Here is a 17,055-nt window from a genome sequence, read left to right on the forward strand (position 1 = left end):
CTGGAAATTGAAGTCCACAAGTCTTAAAGTTGCCAAGGTTGAGAACCCCTGGTGTAAACTATACCAGACAGATATAGGCAACATAAAAGCCACATCTCCATGACATTGTTTTAATAACAGGCAAGGAGAGTGCCTGCTTATCTAAATATAAATGCTTTAACAAACTATACCAAATCAAGATCAAGATCAACCAAATCATATTAAACCAAGAAGTGCATATAGTTTGTTCACTTTTGCTGTACATGTTACACAAACTTGCAACAGAAATCAAGGACAATAAAGAAAGTCTCTTTCAACATATTAATAAAAAGAAAAAAATCAAAGAAACTGTAGGTCCACTAAAGAGAGAAGATGGCAAGGAAGTAACAAGGTAGTAGGAAGAAAGCAGAGCTGCTTAACTCACTCTTTGCATCAGTCTTCATACAAAAAGAAACTATAGCCCAACATACCGAAAAAACTACTGTGAAAGACAAACTAGAAACAAAAATTAAAATAAGCAAGAAAATGGTAAGAGAACACCTATCTGACCTTGATGAATATAAATCACCTGGACCTGACAGATTACATCACAGAGTTCTGAAGGAGCTGGCAGATGTTATCTCAGAACCACTGCATCATATCTTTCAAAAATCCTGGAGCATTGAGGAAGTACCTGAGGATTGGAAAAGGGCTGATATTGTTCCCATCTTCAAGAAAGGAAAAAAAAAAAACAGACCCCAGGAAACTACAGGCCAATCAATCTAACATCAATAGCTGGGAAGATCCTGGAAAAGATAATCAAAAAATAGATCTGCAAACAACTAGAAACAAAGTTATAACTGGTAGCCAGCATGGGTTTGTTAAAAGCAGATCATGCCAAACCAATCTTATTTCATTCTTTGATAAAGTGACTAAATTAGTAGACCAGTGAAACGCTATGGACATAGTATACTTAAATTTCAGTAAATTTAAAGTAGACCACAATCTGCTGCTTAGCAAATTAGAAAAAAGTGGAATAGTCAACATCACCACCAGATGGATCTGTAGCTGGAAAAAGTTCAGAGAAAAGCAACTAAAATGATCAAAGGCCCAGAGACTAAAACATATGAAGAACAGCTGCAGGGTTTGGCTAATCTAAAGAAAAGAAGAAATAGGGGTGACATGATAGCAGTATTCCAGTATTTGAGGGGCTGCCACAAAGAAGAGGGCATCAAACTATTCCCCAAAGCACTAGAGCACAGACAAGAAACAATGGTTGGAAACTAAACAAAGAGAGAAGCAATTTGGAATTAAGGAGGACAATTAACCAATGGAACAGCTTGCCTTCAGAAATTGTGGGCGCTCCATCATTGGAGATTTTCAAGAAGAGACTAAACAGTCACTTGTCTGAAATGGAATAGGTTCTCCTGTTTGAGCAGGGGGCTGGACTAGAAGACCTCCATGATCCCTTTCATCTCTTTTCTATTTTGTTCTGTTCTGTTCTAAATAATCAGTGTGGTCCCAGCAATCATAGTCTGTCTGAGCCTCAGAAGGTGACAGCCATTAGCTGCTCTGAATTACAAATCCAAGCATGCTTTACCACCTGATTAATATTTGGGGAGGTCTGAAGACTGGGGTGTTTGGAAGCATCACAGAAGAAAGCAAACTCCTTTCATTCTCTTACCAATAAAATCACCTGGACTTGTCCATGAAGTTAGCAGCATTTCCAATGAATTTAAAGGAGCCTTTCTCTTTAAATCCTGCAGAAATATTTTCAATCACCTTTTTTCTCCTCCCAAAACAACACTATCTGATTCTTAATTCTATTTTGGCCAGATTCACACGTTCATAAAGTGGCTTGTTTTAAGTTTAACAGACAACCTACGTTAGATGGTAGGCCGCAATTCCCGCTCTCCCTGGCGTCCTCCCTCCCCACCACTCAGGTCCTGCCCAGGCCACTCCCAGTTAATTAGGCCACCTTTAACATGACAATGACCCGGGAAGGTCTGTCTGCCGCAAGACGGGCCATAAAAGTTACCCCAAGGAGGCTGCAGGGTTTCGGTAACTTTTCCAGTGGGATTCCGCCTTCCACCCATGAACGCCCCGCTGGCCATAAATACTGCTTATCGCGTCTACCCTTCCGGAGTGGCGGTCCCCGGAATGGGTTATGAGCAGTATTACTGGCCTTCCCCGGAGGAGAAGGCGCAGGAGCCGGTGCACAGTTCGGAGGGGGGTCCTCCTCCAGAAGCTTTAAGCGACGTGGAGGAAAAGGCGTGTCACAAAAACCCAAGTAAGTCTCCAAGGGGAAGGGCCCCACTTCTAATATTTTGGCGGTCCCCTTGCCTGGGGATGGGAGCGAGTGTTCGTGCATCTCGTTAGGCCATGGTGCGAGTCTTCTCTCACTACACGTATGTAAAACTAACTGTTCTGGTTTATGTACTTCACTGCTTTACCTGAATCCTCTCCACGGTGTGTAAATGCACCAAGGCCTAGCCCTAGATGGAGCCGCTTCGTATCTCGAAGGGTCAGAGCCTCTGCAATAGATTTGGGGAAGTCTTCGGATGGTTCAGCCACGTGGGATTGCAACCCAGAGTAAAATACACAGATTGCCTTGTTTCACGTAACCCATATTTTCAGTCGATAGATACTGAATTTCCATCGTGGAAAAGCCGATGCTGACAAACTACGATGGCTGGTTTATAGAAGATTAGAAATGAGCAAATTATGTGCGAGCCAAGCTGTTCGTGAACTTTGAATGAATATGGGTTTCTTTTAAGAAGCAATTTAAGCAACTAAAATCCCCTTTGGAGTTCGCACCTTGAAAGTAAAATCTCCCAGTGGCTCCATATTTATTCTGAAGGTAATTCGGAGATGGGGAATGAAAGGATCCTCCGCGGCTAAGAGTTCTTAATGGGATGGAAACCGGGGAGAGGCGGCGCTTGCACAGAGTCGGGCCTGATTTCCAGCCTACCTTGTTTAATCGGCGCGAGAATAAAAAAGCCGCCTCTCAAGTGAGGCGGTTGTTCAAGATTGGAAGGCTTCCCGCGAACGGGGTACACCCAAAGAAAATGAGGCTGGTGCTGGGAAGAGCGCCTGTTCTGTCTTGGGTGTTTAGTACCCGTCCCCTTCTTAAGTTTGGCCAAAATTTTCTTTTCAAAATTTGAGAATATTCTGGGTTGGTTCCTCTTCTCATAAATCGCAATTATCATTGTTTAGTCATGTGCTTTGCAGTTATGGTATATGTTTAAGCTCTAGGCATTTTGATGCTAAAAAGTACACTGTTGTGTTTATTTTAAATGGATGTTGCTCTTATGAAATATTATGAAATACAGTGTTACAATATTATAAAAACATAAGGACAGTCAGAATTTAGTTTCTTTAATTTGATACAGTGTACTATCTACTCAGAAATAGTTTGAGCATCTTTCCTGCAAAATAAATGAAAATATTTTTTTATTTCACTAGGCAAAGATAAATTACAAATTTGGAGGTTTTGGTAAAACAATTTGATATTAAACATGGCCAATAATTCATAATTGGAGTTTGACACATTAATTGATGTTGACCCTAAAAATCTATTAAAAGATGTATCATACTGAATTTCTTTCATCCTGGATGCACAATTTTTCAAATCTCAAATCTAAGAATTGTTATTTGTTTGAAAATCTGAAATAGAGCATGCATAGTGAGAAAATAGCTATTTACCTCTCTCTCTATATATAGAGGTAAATATAATATCTAACTTCTTGTGGGGTCCTTGGTGTTTTTTGAACATGGTGGTTTTCTTTCAGATGTTTCATTACCAAACTAGGTAACTTCATCAGTGTTAGAAGGGAGTGGGGTTTGTTCTTATTTATATATACTAGTGTCTTGCCCTGCCAGTGTTAGTTTAATAATGAAACCTCTGCAAGAAAACCATCACCCTTGGAGATCATCAAAGACCTGACAGTTTCAACCCTGAGCTATAAACTATTGATCTAATTTATTTAAAAGTCATCTTCTTCTGCCCTTAAATGCTGTTTTTTGCCTGATTTCTAGATCTTTCTCCAAGGTCCTCCAGTTCTGGAATATTAATTCTTTACACTCCCGACTCTGCCACCAGTCCCAACAGGCAGTCTTCTTCTCCACAGCTGACTTCTACACCCCAGAGATGCAAGGAGGAAAATCCAGGAAGCAGGAAAGTCAAAACACGCACAGCTTTCTCTCAAGACCAATTAGAGATACTGCACCGCCGATTTCAGAGCCAAAAGTATCTCAGTCCACAACAGATTCAAGAACTGGCTGCAGCCTTGAAACTCACTTATAAACAGGTAAGGACTTCTGACACAGCCAGAATTCAGCCCAAGACATTTTCATAATTATAGAGAATTAGTTTGGTGTAGTGGTTAAGGCACCAGGCTAGCTACCAAGAGAACATGAATTCTAGTTCTGCCTTAAGCAAAAAGCCAACTAGGTGACCTAGGTCAGGCACTCTCTCTGGCCTAGGAAAGAGGCAGTGGCAAGCCACTTTTGAAATTGGGCCAAGAAAATTGCAGGGACTTGTCCATACAGTCACCAAGAATCAAAAGCACAAAAAGTATATAATTATATAATTTATATAATAAGTATAATATAGAAATATATTATGTGTGTATATAATAATAAGGTTGATGTGGGGGAATAGTAGTTTTAACCGGTCAGAGGACATCTAATTTAGACAAAACTGAATCCTAAGCATAACTCTATAGAATTAGATTTTGAATTATTTTGACTAGAGATTTTTAGGATCTGTCTAAGGTACTCTATAATCTTTGAGCGTGTGCTTTCTTCTTTCTGTAGCTACATCTAAACTGCATTTTTCAATCTTGTGACTGTTTAAAGTGAGATTGACAGATTCTCAAATAGTTTTGGTCCTCTGAACAGTTTTTCCTATTTTTTTTTATTTCTGCAAAGCTTGGGGTTCCTTCAAGCCTGCTGCCACCTCCTTCTAGTTGTAGGTAATGACTGTTGGTTTCCTGAGCAGCAGATAACAAAATCATCCAAGTGCATTGTGTAAACCTGTTCAGCATTTTTTTTCCTCTTACTAGATGCTAACAAGAATTGGAAATATATGGATGCCTAAATTGATTAGCTCTGCTATTCACATTGTTGGACAGCCAGGTGCCTTAATGCAGGGGTCCCCAACCCCTGGTCTGTCGACCTGCACCAGTCCGTGGCATGCCAGAAACTATGCTGTATAAACAAGCAAAGATCCATCCGCAGTATGCAGGCAGCACATGAAACCACTCCCCCTCCAGTCTGTGGAAAAAACTCTCTCCAAGGACTGGGTCCCAGATGCCCAAAAGGTTCGGGGCCGCTGCCTTAGGGAAGCTCACATGTTCTGACAGGAGAGTAATTCTTTTTCATGCTGTTCCTTAGAATTTGGTGTTTAAGACTGTCTGCCTGCAGTTCCTAAGGATAAGGGTTCCTAAGATAATTAACAGCCATAAAGGCTCTAGCTGTGAATTTTATCCAGTCTCTTTTTAAAACACCTAAATCAGAGACCTATTACCATATTAAATTATGATAAGTCCTACAGTTTAATTTTATCTTGTAAAAAGCATTTTCCTTTATTCTCAATGAGTGCTGACGTTATAAGAAGTGGAGGCAAATTCTTGACCTATGTCTTCCCTACCCAGCATATTTTAAATACTTCTGTAGCAACCAAAAATGTACACTGTATTCCAAGAGCCAAGTCTGCTGGAGCCTTTTTGTCCAGAGAAGGACAATAGCAAATGGTATCCTATCTTTTCACCACATTCCAGGTAAAAACATGGTTTCAGAATCAACGAATGAAGTTTAAGCGAACTCAGAAAGAAACTCTATGGATGAGAAAAGGGATGTGCCAAACTCAGGTAATCGGGCAACCCACTAAAAAGATGCGTATGGGCTCTTTCTTTATTGTACAGTAGGTATCGTAGCCTGGTGGTACATAAAATCATAGCTGATAGGTGAAGTGCATGTTTTGCATGAGAAAGTTTCTTGTTCAAAGCCTTGCATTTCCATGTGGAACTGGAAAGTGCCTCTGCCATCAAAAATTAGAACGTGACTGGATAGAGGGAATGTTTTTGACCTAGAGGGATTATTGATTATAAGGCACCTGCTTCTGTTTTTAATCCTTATTGTTTAAGAACTGGGGGCTAATGGGGCTTTTTGAACAAAAAATGCCATTAATGAAATTGTTTTGCTTATTTCTCACAGAATAGTTACTTGGACATAAACCCAAACTATCATGAAGGTTACAGTATTGGTGAGGCCAGGAACACCCATTCACTAGCTGCTGTGCATGAGAACTATACCAACAATCAAAACTATAGCAGTAACCAAAGTTATAATAGTGACCACCACCAGGTCTACAGTAGTCCTCAGAATTTTTATCCAATTGGTGAGGATGGGAGCTTCTTTGTAAAAGCTGGTGGGGCCTGTTACAGCCCACAAACCATCAATTATATCAACAACCAAAAGATGAATTTTTATCCTGGCTTCTCTGCAAGCATGGAGTATGCCACCATGAAGATGGAAGATGGGTATACCTTCCCCAATGCATCTTCTGCTGCATTCCCAGGACCCTCTGTCCACCAGCACTATCAAAGTCCTCTACAAACTCAAGGACCACAGAGCAACTGTAACTCCTAAGCTTCTTCCTTTTGTAGTCTTTTTTTATTTTGACAAAGTCTCCTGCAACTTCCCACTCCCTCCAGCAAAGGGATCCTGGCACTTTTCAAAAGCTAGGCTTTTGCATAGACAACAGTTTGTGTGTGTATGTATGTGTGAGAGTGAGTGATTTTGAACTTGACTTTCATTAGGTTTCTCCTAGCTGGCACTAGGAAGAGACTGGATATGGAAGACAGCTCTCATTCAGGAAATGAGAATTCAGGGAACATCAGACTTATTAGCTCTGTGCATGGCTTGCCTGTAGGCCCCCCACCCCACCCCAGCATCCCTCAATGCCATTTTATAAGTAATTTAGCTGGAGTTCAGATACAAGTGCAGTTGGGAAGAGGCTCTGATTTGTGAACATATTCCTTTAGTGTCCTTATGCTGATTTGTTGGATTTTTCAACAGTGAATTTTCTTTTACGTGCAAGATTCACAAAAGAGATAATTTATGATTTAATGTTTATTGTCAGATAAGTCAATGTAGCAATTCTGAGAAAGGGAAAAAAATGCCTTTCTACTTATTACCTTCCCATTTATCTGTTAATAACCTGTGCATTCCCCTTTGCACCACATCATATCAAGAGCAGAGGTTTTGTTTCTCCTTTAAACAAGTATTAGTTGCTTGTGGAATTATCGTATCTAGCATCATTTTCATTAGAATGCAATAGATACTATTGCTAGCCAATTGAAAGAAGTTTCTATATTCCAGTTCTTTTGCTATGCAAAAATATTGTATGAGTGAGTCATGTGGAATGAGCATTTGTTGTAGTTCCGCAAAAGTGTCTTTCTTTCCTATGAAGCTTTAGTACTTTAGGTTTTATTTCTGATTCACTCTACTTAATTTTCAGTTACATAAGTTATCAACAACCAAAAGGCCTAGGAGGAGATAGAAGAGAAATCTATTGCTGGCAACATAGATAGGGGGAAGGAATTTGTGGAAGAACAGTTATTGAATTCTTAAATGTTGCTTTTAATTGTTGGAAGTTTGTTACAGGTAGAGCTCACAAAACTTTTTTGTTACAGGTAGAGCTCACAAAATCTGCAACATTTTACTCTGTTACCACTAGTTTTTCAATTTATATACTGTAAGGGATTTATGCTACAGTGTTATAGTAAAAAGCATGAAACCTAACTAATGGGTTCTGTTCTTGAGCTTATTTGATTTATTGTACTTACGGTTGATTTACTGACTTACGGTTGGAAGGGGCCACTGAATCTGACACTCTATTCAATTCTGGAGTCTAAATTAAAGCACCCCAGTACATGGTGTTCATCACATATACAGGGAAGGAAGTCCCACCATTGCCTATTTCCACTGTCAAAACTATTGCTTTTATTGGCAGTAACATCAGAGATTATCAATTTCTTGCTCAGTGTGAGCTCTAAAGTATTCTGGACTGGCAGCTGTCCAACCTCTCTATGAAGATTGCCAGTGAAGGGGAAAGTATCACTACATAAGGCAACGTTATATTCAGCTAAAATTTGATTTCAATTCTGTGTCCTGTACTTCTAATCACTAATCCATTAAAACATGATTATTCTGCATTTTAAAGTTAAGCGATATGCAGAAATTCAGCATGTTCCTCAACTTGAAGAACTTTTGTCTGTTTGTGTAATTGCAGTGGCCACAACTCCATTCTGTTTTGCCTTTTTATTGGATTGACTGGATTGTAGAATAATTGTATTTAATGATTTCTCTATTGCATGTCTTATCAACATTTTGAAGTGAGGATTAAATTACAGATTGCTCATTTTGTAAAAAAAAAGGGATGATTATAAAATGACAACACACACAAAAACAAATTTTTAAGCAAAGTAAAGCAAAGTGAGACTACTCCCTCCAAGTCTTTATGAATGCTAGTCAGTATATGAGCGGTACACAAGCTGATCCCAACAAACATACATTCTTCCAGTGGAATCTTATAAAAGCCTACTCAGAAGCAAGACAATATTGAGGTCACTATCTTAAAAAAGTATTAACATGGGTGTTGAGTGGAGAAATATTCTCCCCCACACACACACTTCATTACTCCAGGAGAACAAACTAGAAAAAAAATCAGAAGAAAGTTTTGAATTATTTTCTAGTCAAAAGTTGCAAGAGGGGACTCTTACTGATAACGATGGAACAGACTTATCCATTTCTTTATTACACCAGCACATTTCACGGTCCAGCCCAGACTATCTTCTTGTTGGGAGATAAGAATGATTCTTTGGTCCAAAACATTCCCTTGTCTAAGGATGATCCATGGCAGTGTGGGAAATGAGAGCACACAGTAGTTGAACTGCACACTGATTCCACTATAGGGAAAGAGGAATTTCATAGATAGAAATGTTCACTGCCTACATGACAAAAACACTATTCTAATAACTTTCTTTACTTTTCTGCATGTGGTAACAAGTTGCCCACTTTTGTTCCAGCATTTATGTTTTCAATAGTTGACATAAAAATAAAGTTGTTCATTTCCCCATCAATCACCAAGTTTTTTCCTGCTTATTTCCCATACATTGGATTGTTCAGGATACAAAAACCATGGAAAGCACAAAAAGTTTTGATTGCAACTATCTGGTACCAGTGTACTTAAATTTTTTTTTTTGAAGTCAAATAATCAGGGCCAAAATACCCAATAGATGACCAATTTATTTGATACAATATAGATGTAATATATAAATATCTGTACAAACAACCATCTGGGTGGGTGCATTCTGTAATAAAGTTGGTGTTGATAGAGTGATTAGTTTCAAATTAATCACTTTGGTCTTCTAGTCCAAGCCCAATAGTACATTTTATTTGCCAAATGAGGCTTTTAAATACTACATTCATCTAGCTCTTGATACTTCAATGTAATCTGACCCTAATCTGTTTGGCCCAGATACTTTGCAACTTTCTCAGTGCAAATGCCCTCATGGCATTTTTGAAAGTAATCAAATGATTTTCCTCTACCAAGCTTTTAGCTTTAATTGGCTGTCACAGGTGTTCATTTTGGGGGAGATGCTTAGAGTTCATATATTTTATACTTGGGCTGTTATAATCTGCCCAGAGTTTGGAGTGAGCTGTAAAACCTATAAGAAAATTGATCTATATCGTTTTTCCCTCAATTACTCAAATCTGCCCTCAGACACTTGACTGGTTCTTTCAGCTGTCTACAACAACTATATGGTTAAAAAAAATAAGTACTGAGTGTGAGCTGGGTGGGCCGCCATATAAATTTTCTAAATAAATTTTATGTAAATGAAAAAAACAATAAAAATCCAAGACACTTCAAAAACTAGAAGTGGAATTTAAGTCTACCCACTGTGCTATTTTCTTGCTGTTTTCAGAAATGATTGGAGCTTTCATATCATTACACTTTAAAGCCTGTTCAACAAGATGAGTGCTATGGTTAATGCTAGAATAAAGTTTTAGATACAAAATTATAGCTCTCCAACAATATTTTTCCTGATATAAGTCAGCTATTTTCCATTCTAAAACAGACTGGAAATCAGACTGAAATTGATTTAATTAATCAAAATCAAGGTTACCTGCAACTAAAACTTTATTCCCTCCTTTCCAATATCTGGCTCAAGAACATGTCAGATGAAAGACAATTATTTGTCCAAGATTACAGATCAAATACTTTCTGAGGATACCAAGAATCCTATTCCATCTGCAGAAAAACATACTGTCCTACTTTTAGTACTCAGCAGATCTAGCACCCCTAGTCAGAAAGGACAAAGATGTAAAATACAATTGAGGGGGTTCCAACTTCCTCAGCTCAGCCATTCTTTCATATTAGTAATAGTATAGCATAGCATAGTGCAGTATAGTATATGTTCCATTTATGTGCTTATGCCCAAAGAACACCCAAATTATACATGCATTAAATGTAAAATATTTGAACTATTAGAGGAAAAAGTAAGGGATTTAGAGGATTTCCCCCTACCGATAAACCCTTGGAGGAAGACAAATGAAGGTATGTCACACATAGAAGGCAACACAATAATCAAAGAAAGAAGCAGCATAGATCTAATAAACCCCTACTGCCCAATCTAACCCAACCAGAAGCAGCCCCATTAAAACTGAGCAATCAATTTCTCCCCCTTGATGGAAATACATAGACCCACAACCGCCCCCTGAAGGAAAACATAGAGATACCTAGCAAAGAAACAGCACCAAATATCCCTAAAAGATCACATCAACAAACACACCTGAGATAAAGAGAAAAGCACCTCAGACTGCACCCCCCAAAAAAGGAAGGTGAGTGTTGGTGATAGGAGATTCTATTCTCAGAGGAACAGAATCAGCCATCTGCAGACAGCATTTTCTATGCGACGGATTCTTGGCAAGGGATGGGCTGCACCTCATGAAAACAGGGAAAAATGTACTCAGAACAAGACTGGCCCAACTTATCAGAAGGGCTTTAAAGTAACATTGAGGGAAAAGGGTGACCAATCTTTAGAATCTCTAGAACACAAAACCAGTCATAAATCCCAAGAAAACAAATCAAACAGTGAGGTAGGGAGTGATGAGAAAAAAGAAAAACTCGAGTAACAATTAGAAGATGCAGGAAAAATACCCACAGACAAGCATAAAGGTCTTAAATGCTTATATACAGATGCTCAAATCCTGGGGAACAAACAGGGTGAACTAGAAGCAATAGTATATGAGGGCAAGTATGACATAGTTGGCATTTGAGAAACCTGGTAGGACAAAACCCAGGACTGGAATGTACTGATGGATGGATACAAATTGTTCAAAAGAAACAAATCTACAAAAAGAGGAGGGGGAGTTGTGTAAGAGTACACTAAATCTACAGAAATGCACATGATCAAAGATAAAATCCTTCCAGAATGTATATGGGTCAATATAAAAGGGGGGGAAAGGGGGAAAAAGTGACATTGCTATAGGTGTATATTACAGGCTACCCAACCAATCAGAAGAAATAGATGAACTCTTCACCAACCAGTTAACAAACGTATGTAGGAAGCATACCACAGTAATAATGGGAGACTTTAACTACCCTGATATCAACTGAGAGACAAACTCTGTAGCAGTGGGATATCAGTTTCCTAACCAACTTTGCCAACAACTTTATCATCCAAAAGGTGGAGGAAGGAACTAGAAGTAAAGCTATACTGGATCTAATTCTTACTAGGAAAGATTCTATGGATGAAAATCCTAAAGTGGAAAATAACTCAAGAAACTCTGAAACTCTGAAAAATATTATCATAAAAGCCCAATCCAGCAGAATGCCATTGAAAAAGAAAGACAAGAAATTCAAGAAGAAATCAGCATGGCTTTACAAAGATCTCTCTGACAAATTGAAAGACAAGAAGGATAAGTACAAAAAATGGAAAGAGGGACACAGACTGCCAGAACAGCAGACTGCCAGAACATGCAAAAATGAAGTCAGGAAAGCAAAGGCTCAGAATGAACAAAGACTTGCAACAGAAATCAAGGATAATAATAAAAAGTTTCTTTCAACTTATTAATAAAAGGGAAAAAACCAATGAAACTGCAGGTCCACTAAAGAGAAAAGATGGCAAGGAAGTAACAGGCAGTAGGGAGAAAGCAGAGCTGTCTAACTCACTCTTTGCATCAGTCTTCACACAAAAAGAAATTATAGCCCAACATACCAAAAAAAACCATTGCAAAAGACAAACTAGAAACAAAAATTAAAATAAGAAAATGGTAAGAAAACAACTATCTGACCTTGATGAATATAAATCACCTGGACCCAACAGATTTCATCACAGAGTTCTGAAGGAGCTGGCAACTGTTATCTTAGAATCATTGCACCATATCTTTCAAAAAATCCTGGAGTATTGGGGAAGTACTTGAGGATTGGAAAAGGGCTAATGTGATTCCCATCTTCAAGAAAGGGGAAAAAAACAGACCCAGGAAACTATAGACCGATCAGTCTAATATCAATACCTGGGAAGATCCTAGAAAATATAATCAAAAAACAGATCTGCGAACAACTAGAAGCAGACAAGTTATAACTAGTAGCCAGCACAGGTTTGTTAAAAACAGATCATGCCAAGCAATCTTATTTCATTCTTTGATAAAGTGACTAAATTAGTACACCAGCAAAATGCTGTGGACATAGTATACTTAGTTTTCAGTAAAGCGTTTGAAAAAGTAGACCACAAGCTGCTGCTTAGTAAGCTAGAAAAAGGTGGGATAGACAACATCACCACCAGATGGATTTGGAACTGACTGACAAATTGTACTCAATGAGTCGTCCTCAATGGTACTATATCCACATGGTGAGAAGTAAGCAGTGGGATACCACAAGGCTCCGTCTTAGGCCCAGTACTCTTCAATATCTTCATAAATGACTTAGATGAGGGAAGAGATGGAGAACTCATCAAATTTGCAGTTGACACTAAACTGGCAGGAGTAGCCTACAACCCAGAAGACAAGCTCAGAATCCAAAAAGATCTTGACAAACTTGAACAATGGGCCCTATCCAACAAAATGATTTTCAATGTGTAAAAAAGCAAGGCTTTACACGTAGGCAGAAAAAAAAACAAAGGCACAAGTACAGATCAGGTGAAACCTGGCTCAAAAACAGTAACTGCAAGAAGGACTTTGAAGTCTTAGTGGATGATCACTTAAACCTGAACCAGCTGTGTGCAGCAGCAGCCAAAAAAGCTAATACAATCCTAGGTTATATAAACAGAGGCATAGAATCATGATCACGCAAAGTATTAGTACCATTTTAGAAAACCCTAGTAAGACCACACCTGGATTACTGCAACCAGTTTTGGTCACCATACTACAAAAAAGATGTTGAGACTTTGGAAAAAGTTCAGAGAAGAGCAACTAAATGATCAAAGGTCTGGAGACTAAAACATATGAAGAACGGCTGCAGGACTTGGGTTTGGCTAGTCTAAAGAAAAGAAGAAACAGGGATGACATGATAGCAGTATTCCAGTATTTGAGGGGCTGCCACAAAGAAGAGGGCATCAAACTATTCTCCAAAGCACCAGAGGGCAGGGCAAGAAACAATGGTTGGTAACTGATCAAAGAGAGAAGCAACCTAGAATTAAGGAGCAACTTCCAAACAGTGAGGACAATTAACCAGTGGAACAGTTTGCCTTCAGAAATCATGGGCACTCTATCATTGGAGAAAGGTTCTCCTGATTGAGCAGGGGCTGGACTAGAAGACCTCCAAGGACTCTTCCAGCTCTATTCTATTCTATGGGAAGTGTAGTGTAGTGTAGTGTAGTGTAGTGTAGTATAGTGTAGTGTAGTATAGTGTAGTGTAGTATATATAGTATAGTATAGTATAGTATAGTATAGTATAGTATGTTATAGTTATAGTATATTTAGTTATAGGTGTTATAGTTGTTATATTATACTTATATTATACCTATACTCTATTCTACTCTACTCTAAATTTAAAATAACCTCAGAATCCCATGTCCAAGACTCAGTTACAGAAACATGTTATAGCTGTTATAGTGTTTGATCAAGAAAGGGAAGAGGCAGGTTTTAGTCCAAACTCAGCAGTGGTTAAGGTGCAGGTCCAGAAACCAGGAGACTGTGAGTTCCAATCCTACCTTAGGCAGGGAAGCAGCTGGGTGACCTTGGACCAGTCACTCTCCTTCAGCCCAACCCACCTCATAAAGTTGTTGGGAAAACAGGAAGAGTATTAGGTATATTCACCACCTTGAGTTACTTATAAGGTAATAAAGGTAGGATAAAATCAAATAAATATTGGGGATTTGGAGTCAGGCATTCCCTCAGACCAGCCTACTTCAACAGGTTGCTATTCTGGGTAACAGGAGGAAGAAGCACTGCTTTATGTGCACTCTTTTGAGCTCCTGAATGAAAGCAATACCAATCTCTATGGTGATTGGTCTTGTTAAGTGGTGGCTTTGAGCCACTCACTATCTCTCAAGTTAAACTATCCCACACAGTTGATAACATTAGATGAAATTAACACGTAAGGCACTTCAAATTTTCAGATAAAACGTGTGTGTGTATGGTGTGTGTGTGTGAATGTAACATATAAAGCAGTTCCAATATAGTTATCTCTATTTAACATTAAAAAGATAATTGTTTCCTCTTGCTCATCCTCTTGCTGCAAAGGGTAGTGGGCAAGCTTCACATAGCTCCTATTTATGGACCCTGAAATCCTCTTTAAGATTGCACCCACAAAAATTCAGTGACTTTCAAATCACAAAGACTGGATTTCACCATAGACACGAGAGATAGAGGGAGGAAGAGAGAGAGAGAGAGAGAAGAAAGAAAAAAGAAAAGAAAGAAAGAAAGAAAAGAAAAAAAATGATAAAGCAATAACTTAATCCCCAGCAATCTAAATGGTTCTATCAATGCATTAGTCTTGTTCTTGTCTTTGTGTTAGCATTTGTGGGCCAAAGAAATAGGAGGAAATAAACACCTATGATATGCAAGAGATTGGGCAGGAAAAAAAATCATCTCCTTTTGCAAATAGTTTCAGGGGCTCAGTCCATGCCTGAAGGAAGGGCAACTTTATTTTTGCAGTACCCTGGGGCTTTGGCGCCCCATGCTATGTCTGCTCTTTCAGGAAACCTGGGACTGAGGATGTTGATTGAATGGTCAGTCTCAACAAGAGTCAGTTTCCGTAATGTAGCCTGGGGTGATGTCTTTGACATTTTCCTGACCTGTGGCATTAGAGGAAGAAATTTTGCATGAGAAACTGTAAATCTCAAGCCTTAATGCTTGGAGATGTCACTTAAAGGGACAATTAGAATGGCCCTGGTATTCATCTTCAGCCAAGTAGGGGGAAAATACCTTGCAGGCTTCTTTATAAGGATTACCAAGATTATGCATGCATGGCATTCCAGAGCATATAAATGCTAAGTATATGATGATTTTGAACAGTGGTTGGGGAAGAGGCTATAGGAAATCCAATTCATAAGGAAGTTGGAGGGCAAACCTGCCTATTTCTTCCAGCACCAATTCATTTTAATTTGAAGTTTTAACAGATCTTTCTTGTCATCAAATGCTTACTAAAAAAAAGTTCCACATGCATATATCTCTTTCATTTGCAGAATAGATGAGGCAATTATTTAATAGAACTTAAACAGCTTATACATAAAACACCTACACACCAGCATTTTTCCATTGGCTAAACCTCTCAGATGTGAAATTATGTAATGCTATAAAATTCAGTCTATTGGAAGAAACCTCCCCCCCTCCCCCAAAACATACCAGACTCCACAGACATATACCTATAGGATGGTTTGCATATTCTATTTAACTCCATTCCTGAGCCTTTAAAAAGTTTGTTGTACAGATATTAAGCACATGAGATGAAATGTATCCTGGTATGGAAATAAAATAATCAGGGAAGCCTCACTGTAGCTTTTCAAAACTTACTGCCACAAAGATGAGGGGGTCAACATATTTTCCAGCAGGTGGCAGGATAAGAAGCAATGGATGGAAACTAATCAAGGAGAGTAAGCAACCTAGAGCTAAGGAGAAATCTCCTAACAGTTAGAACAATTAACCAGTGGAACACAGTTTGCCTACAGAAGTTGGGGGTGCTCCATCCCTGGAAGCTTTTAAGAAGAGACTGGACAGTCGTTTTTCTGAAATGATAGAGTCTCCGGCTTGACCAGGGGTTTGGACTAGAAGACTTCCAAAGTCCTTTCCAACTGTTATTCTGTGGTTATTATTACTTGGATCCTTGAGAGGCATAAAAGCAGATTTCCTAAGCATCAGGAGTATGTCTCTGTTGGTGATTGATCTTAAAAGTCAGGAGCTATCTACCACATCAATATCTTCTTTGTCAATCTAAGATGGATGTTCTACCTGTTACCATTAGCTCTGGGTTTTTTTTATATTTAATTTTAATCCCAGTTTTTCAATTTGCCTTTGCTTTTCATTATTAGAGTTTGCAGATCCTTTGCATTTTTGGCTATCAGGGTAGTGTCCTCAGAATATTGTGGATTATTCACATTTCTTCCTCCAATTTTGAAGCCACATTAATCTTCCAATCCAGCTTCCCTTAATATAAAGGTTAACTAAATAAAGGGAGAGTATGCAGCCCAGTCACACTCCTTTGCTAACCAGGAATAAGTCTTTCTTACCATGTTCTAGTTGTTCGGTGGCTTCATGACTTCTGGATATATTTTTCATGAGGACAATGAGTTCAACACAATCAAAGGTCTTTATATAATTTGTAAAGCACACAGTGACTTCTTTTTGGTATTCTTTGGCTTTCTCAATTATTTAATATGCATCAGCAATAATGTCTCATGGTCCTCAGTTTTTTCTAAAGTCAGCTTGAATATCTGGCATCTCTTTTTTCATATAATACTCTATGTAGGAAGATCCTAAGCATTATTGTGCTAGCATGTCAAATTAAGAATATTTTACGATAGTTTGTGTGCACTGTTAACTTTCTTTTCTTTGATATTGCAGTGTAATTGACCTCTTCCAATCTGT

The 17,055-nt window shown here is 38.5% G+C and overlaps 1 protein-coding gene across 1 annotated transcript; it reads left to right on the top strand.

Moving 5' to 3' along the window:
- The first annotated feature begins 1,353 nt into the window (after positions 1–1,353).
- LOC120318692 (homeobox protein NANOG-like) lies at positions 1,354–10,367 on the top strand. Its single transcript, XM_039366671.1, has 4 exons — positions 1,354–2,248; positions 3,997–4,268; positions 5,742–5,831; positions 6,178–10,367. Exons 1-4 carry the CDS (start codon positions 2,053–2,055, stop codon positions 6,610–6,612), a joined length of 993 nt encoding a protein of 330 aa, XP_039222605.1. The 5' UTR covers positions 1,354–2,052; the 3' UTR covers positions 6,613–10,367.
- Positions 10,368–17,055: the final 6,688 nt, after the last annotated feature.

This window comes from Crotalus tigris, unplaced genomic scaffold (genome assembly GCF_016545835.1).
Source record: "Crotalus tigris isolate CLP2741 ecotype Arizona unplaced genomic scaffold, ASM1654583v1 scf7180000020347.5012614909:4044961, whole genome shotgun sequence".
Taxonomy (NCBI): Eukaryota; Metazoa; Chordata; class Lepidosauria; order Squamata; family Viperidae; genus Crotalus; species Crotalus tigris.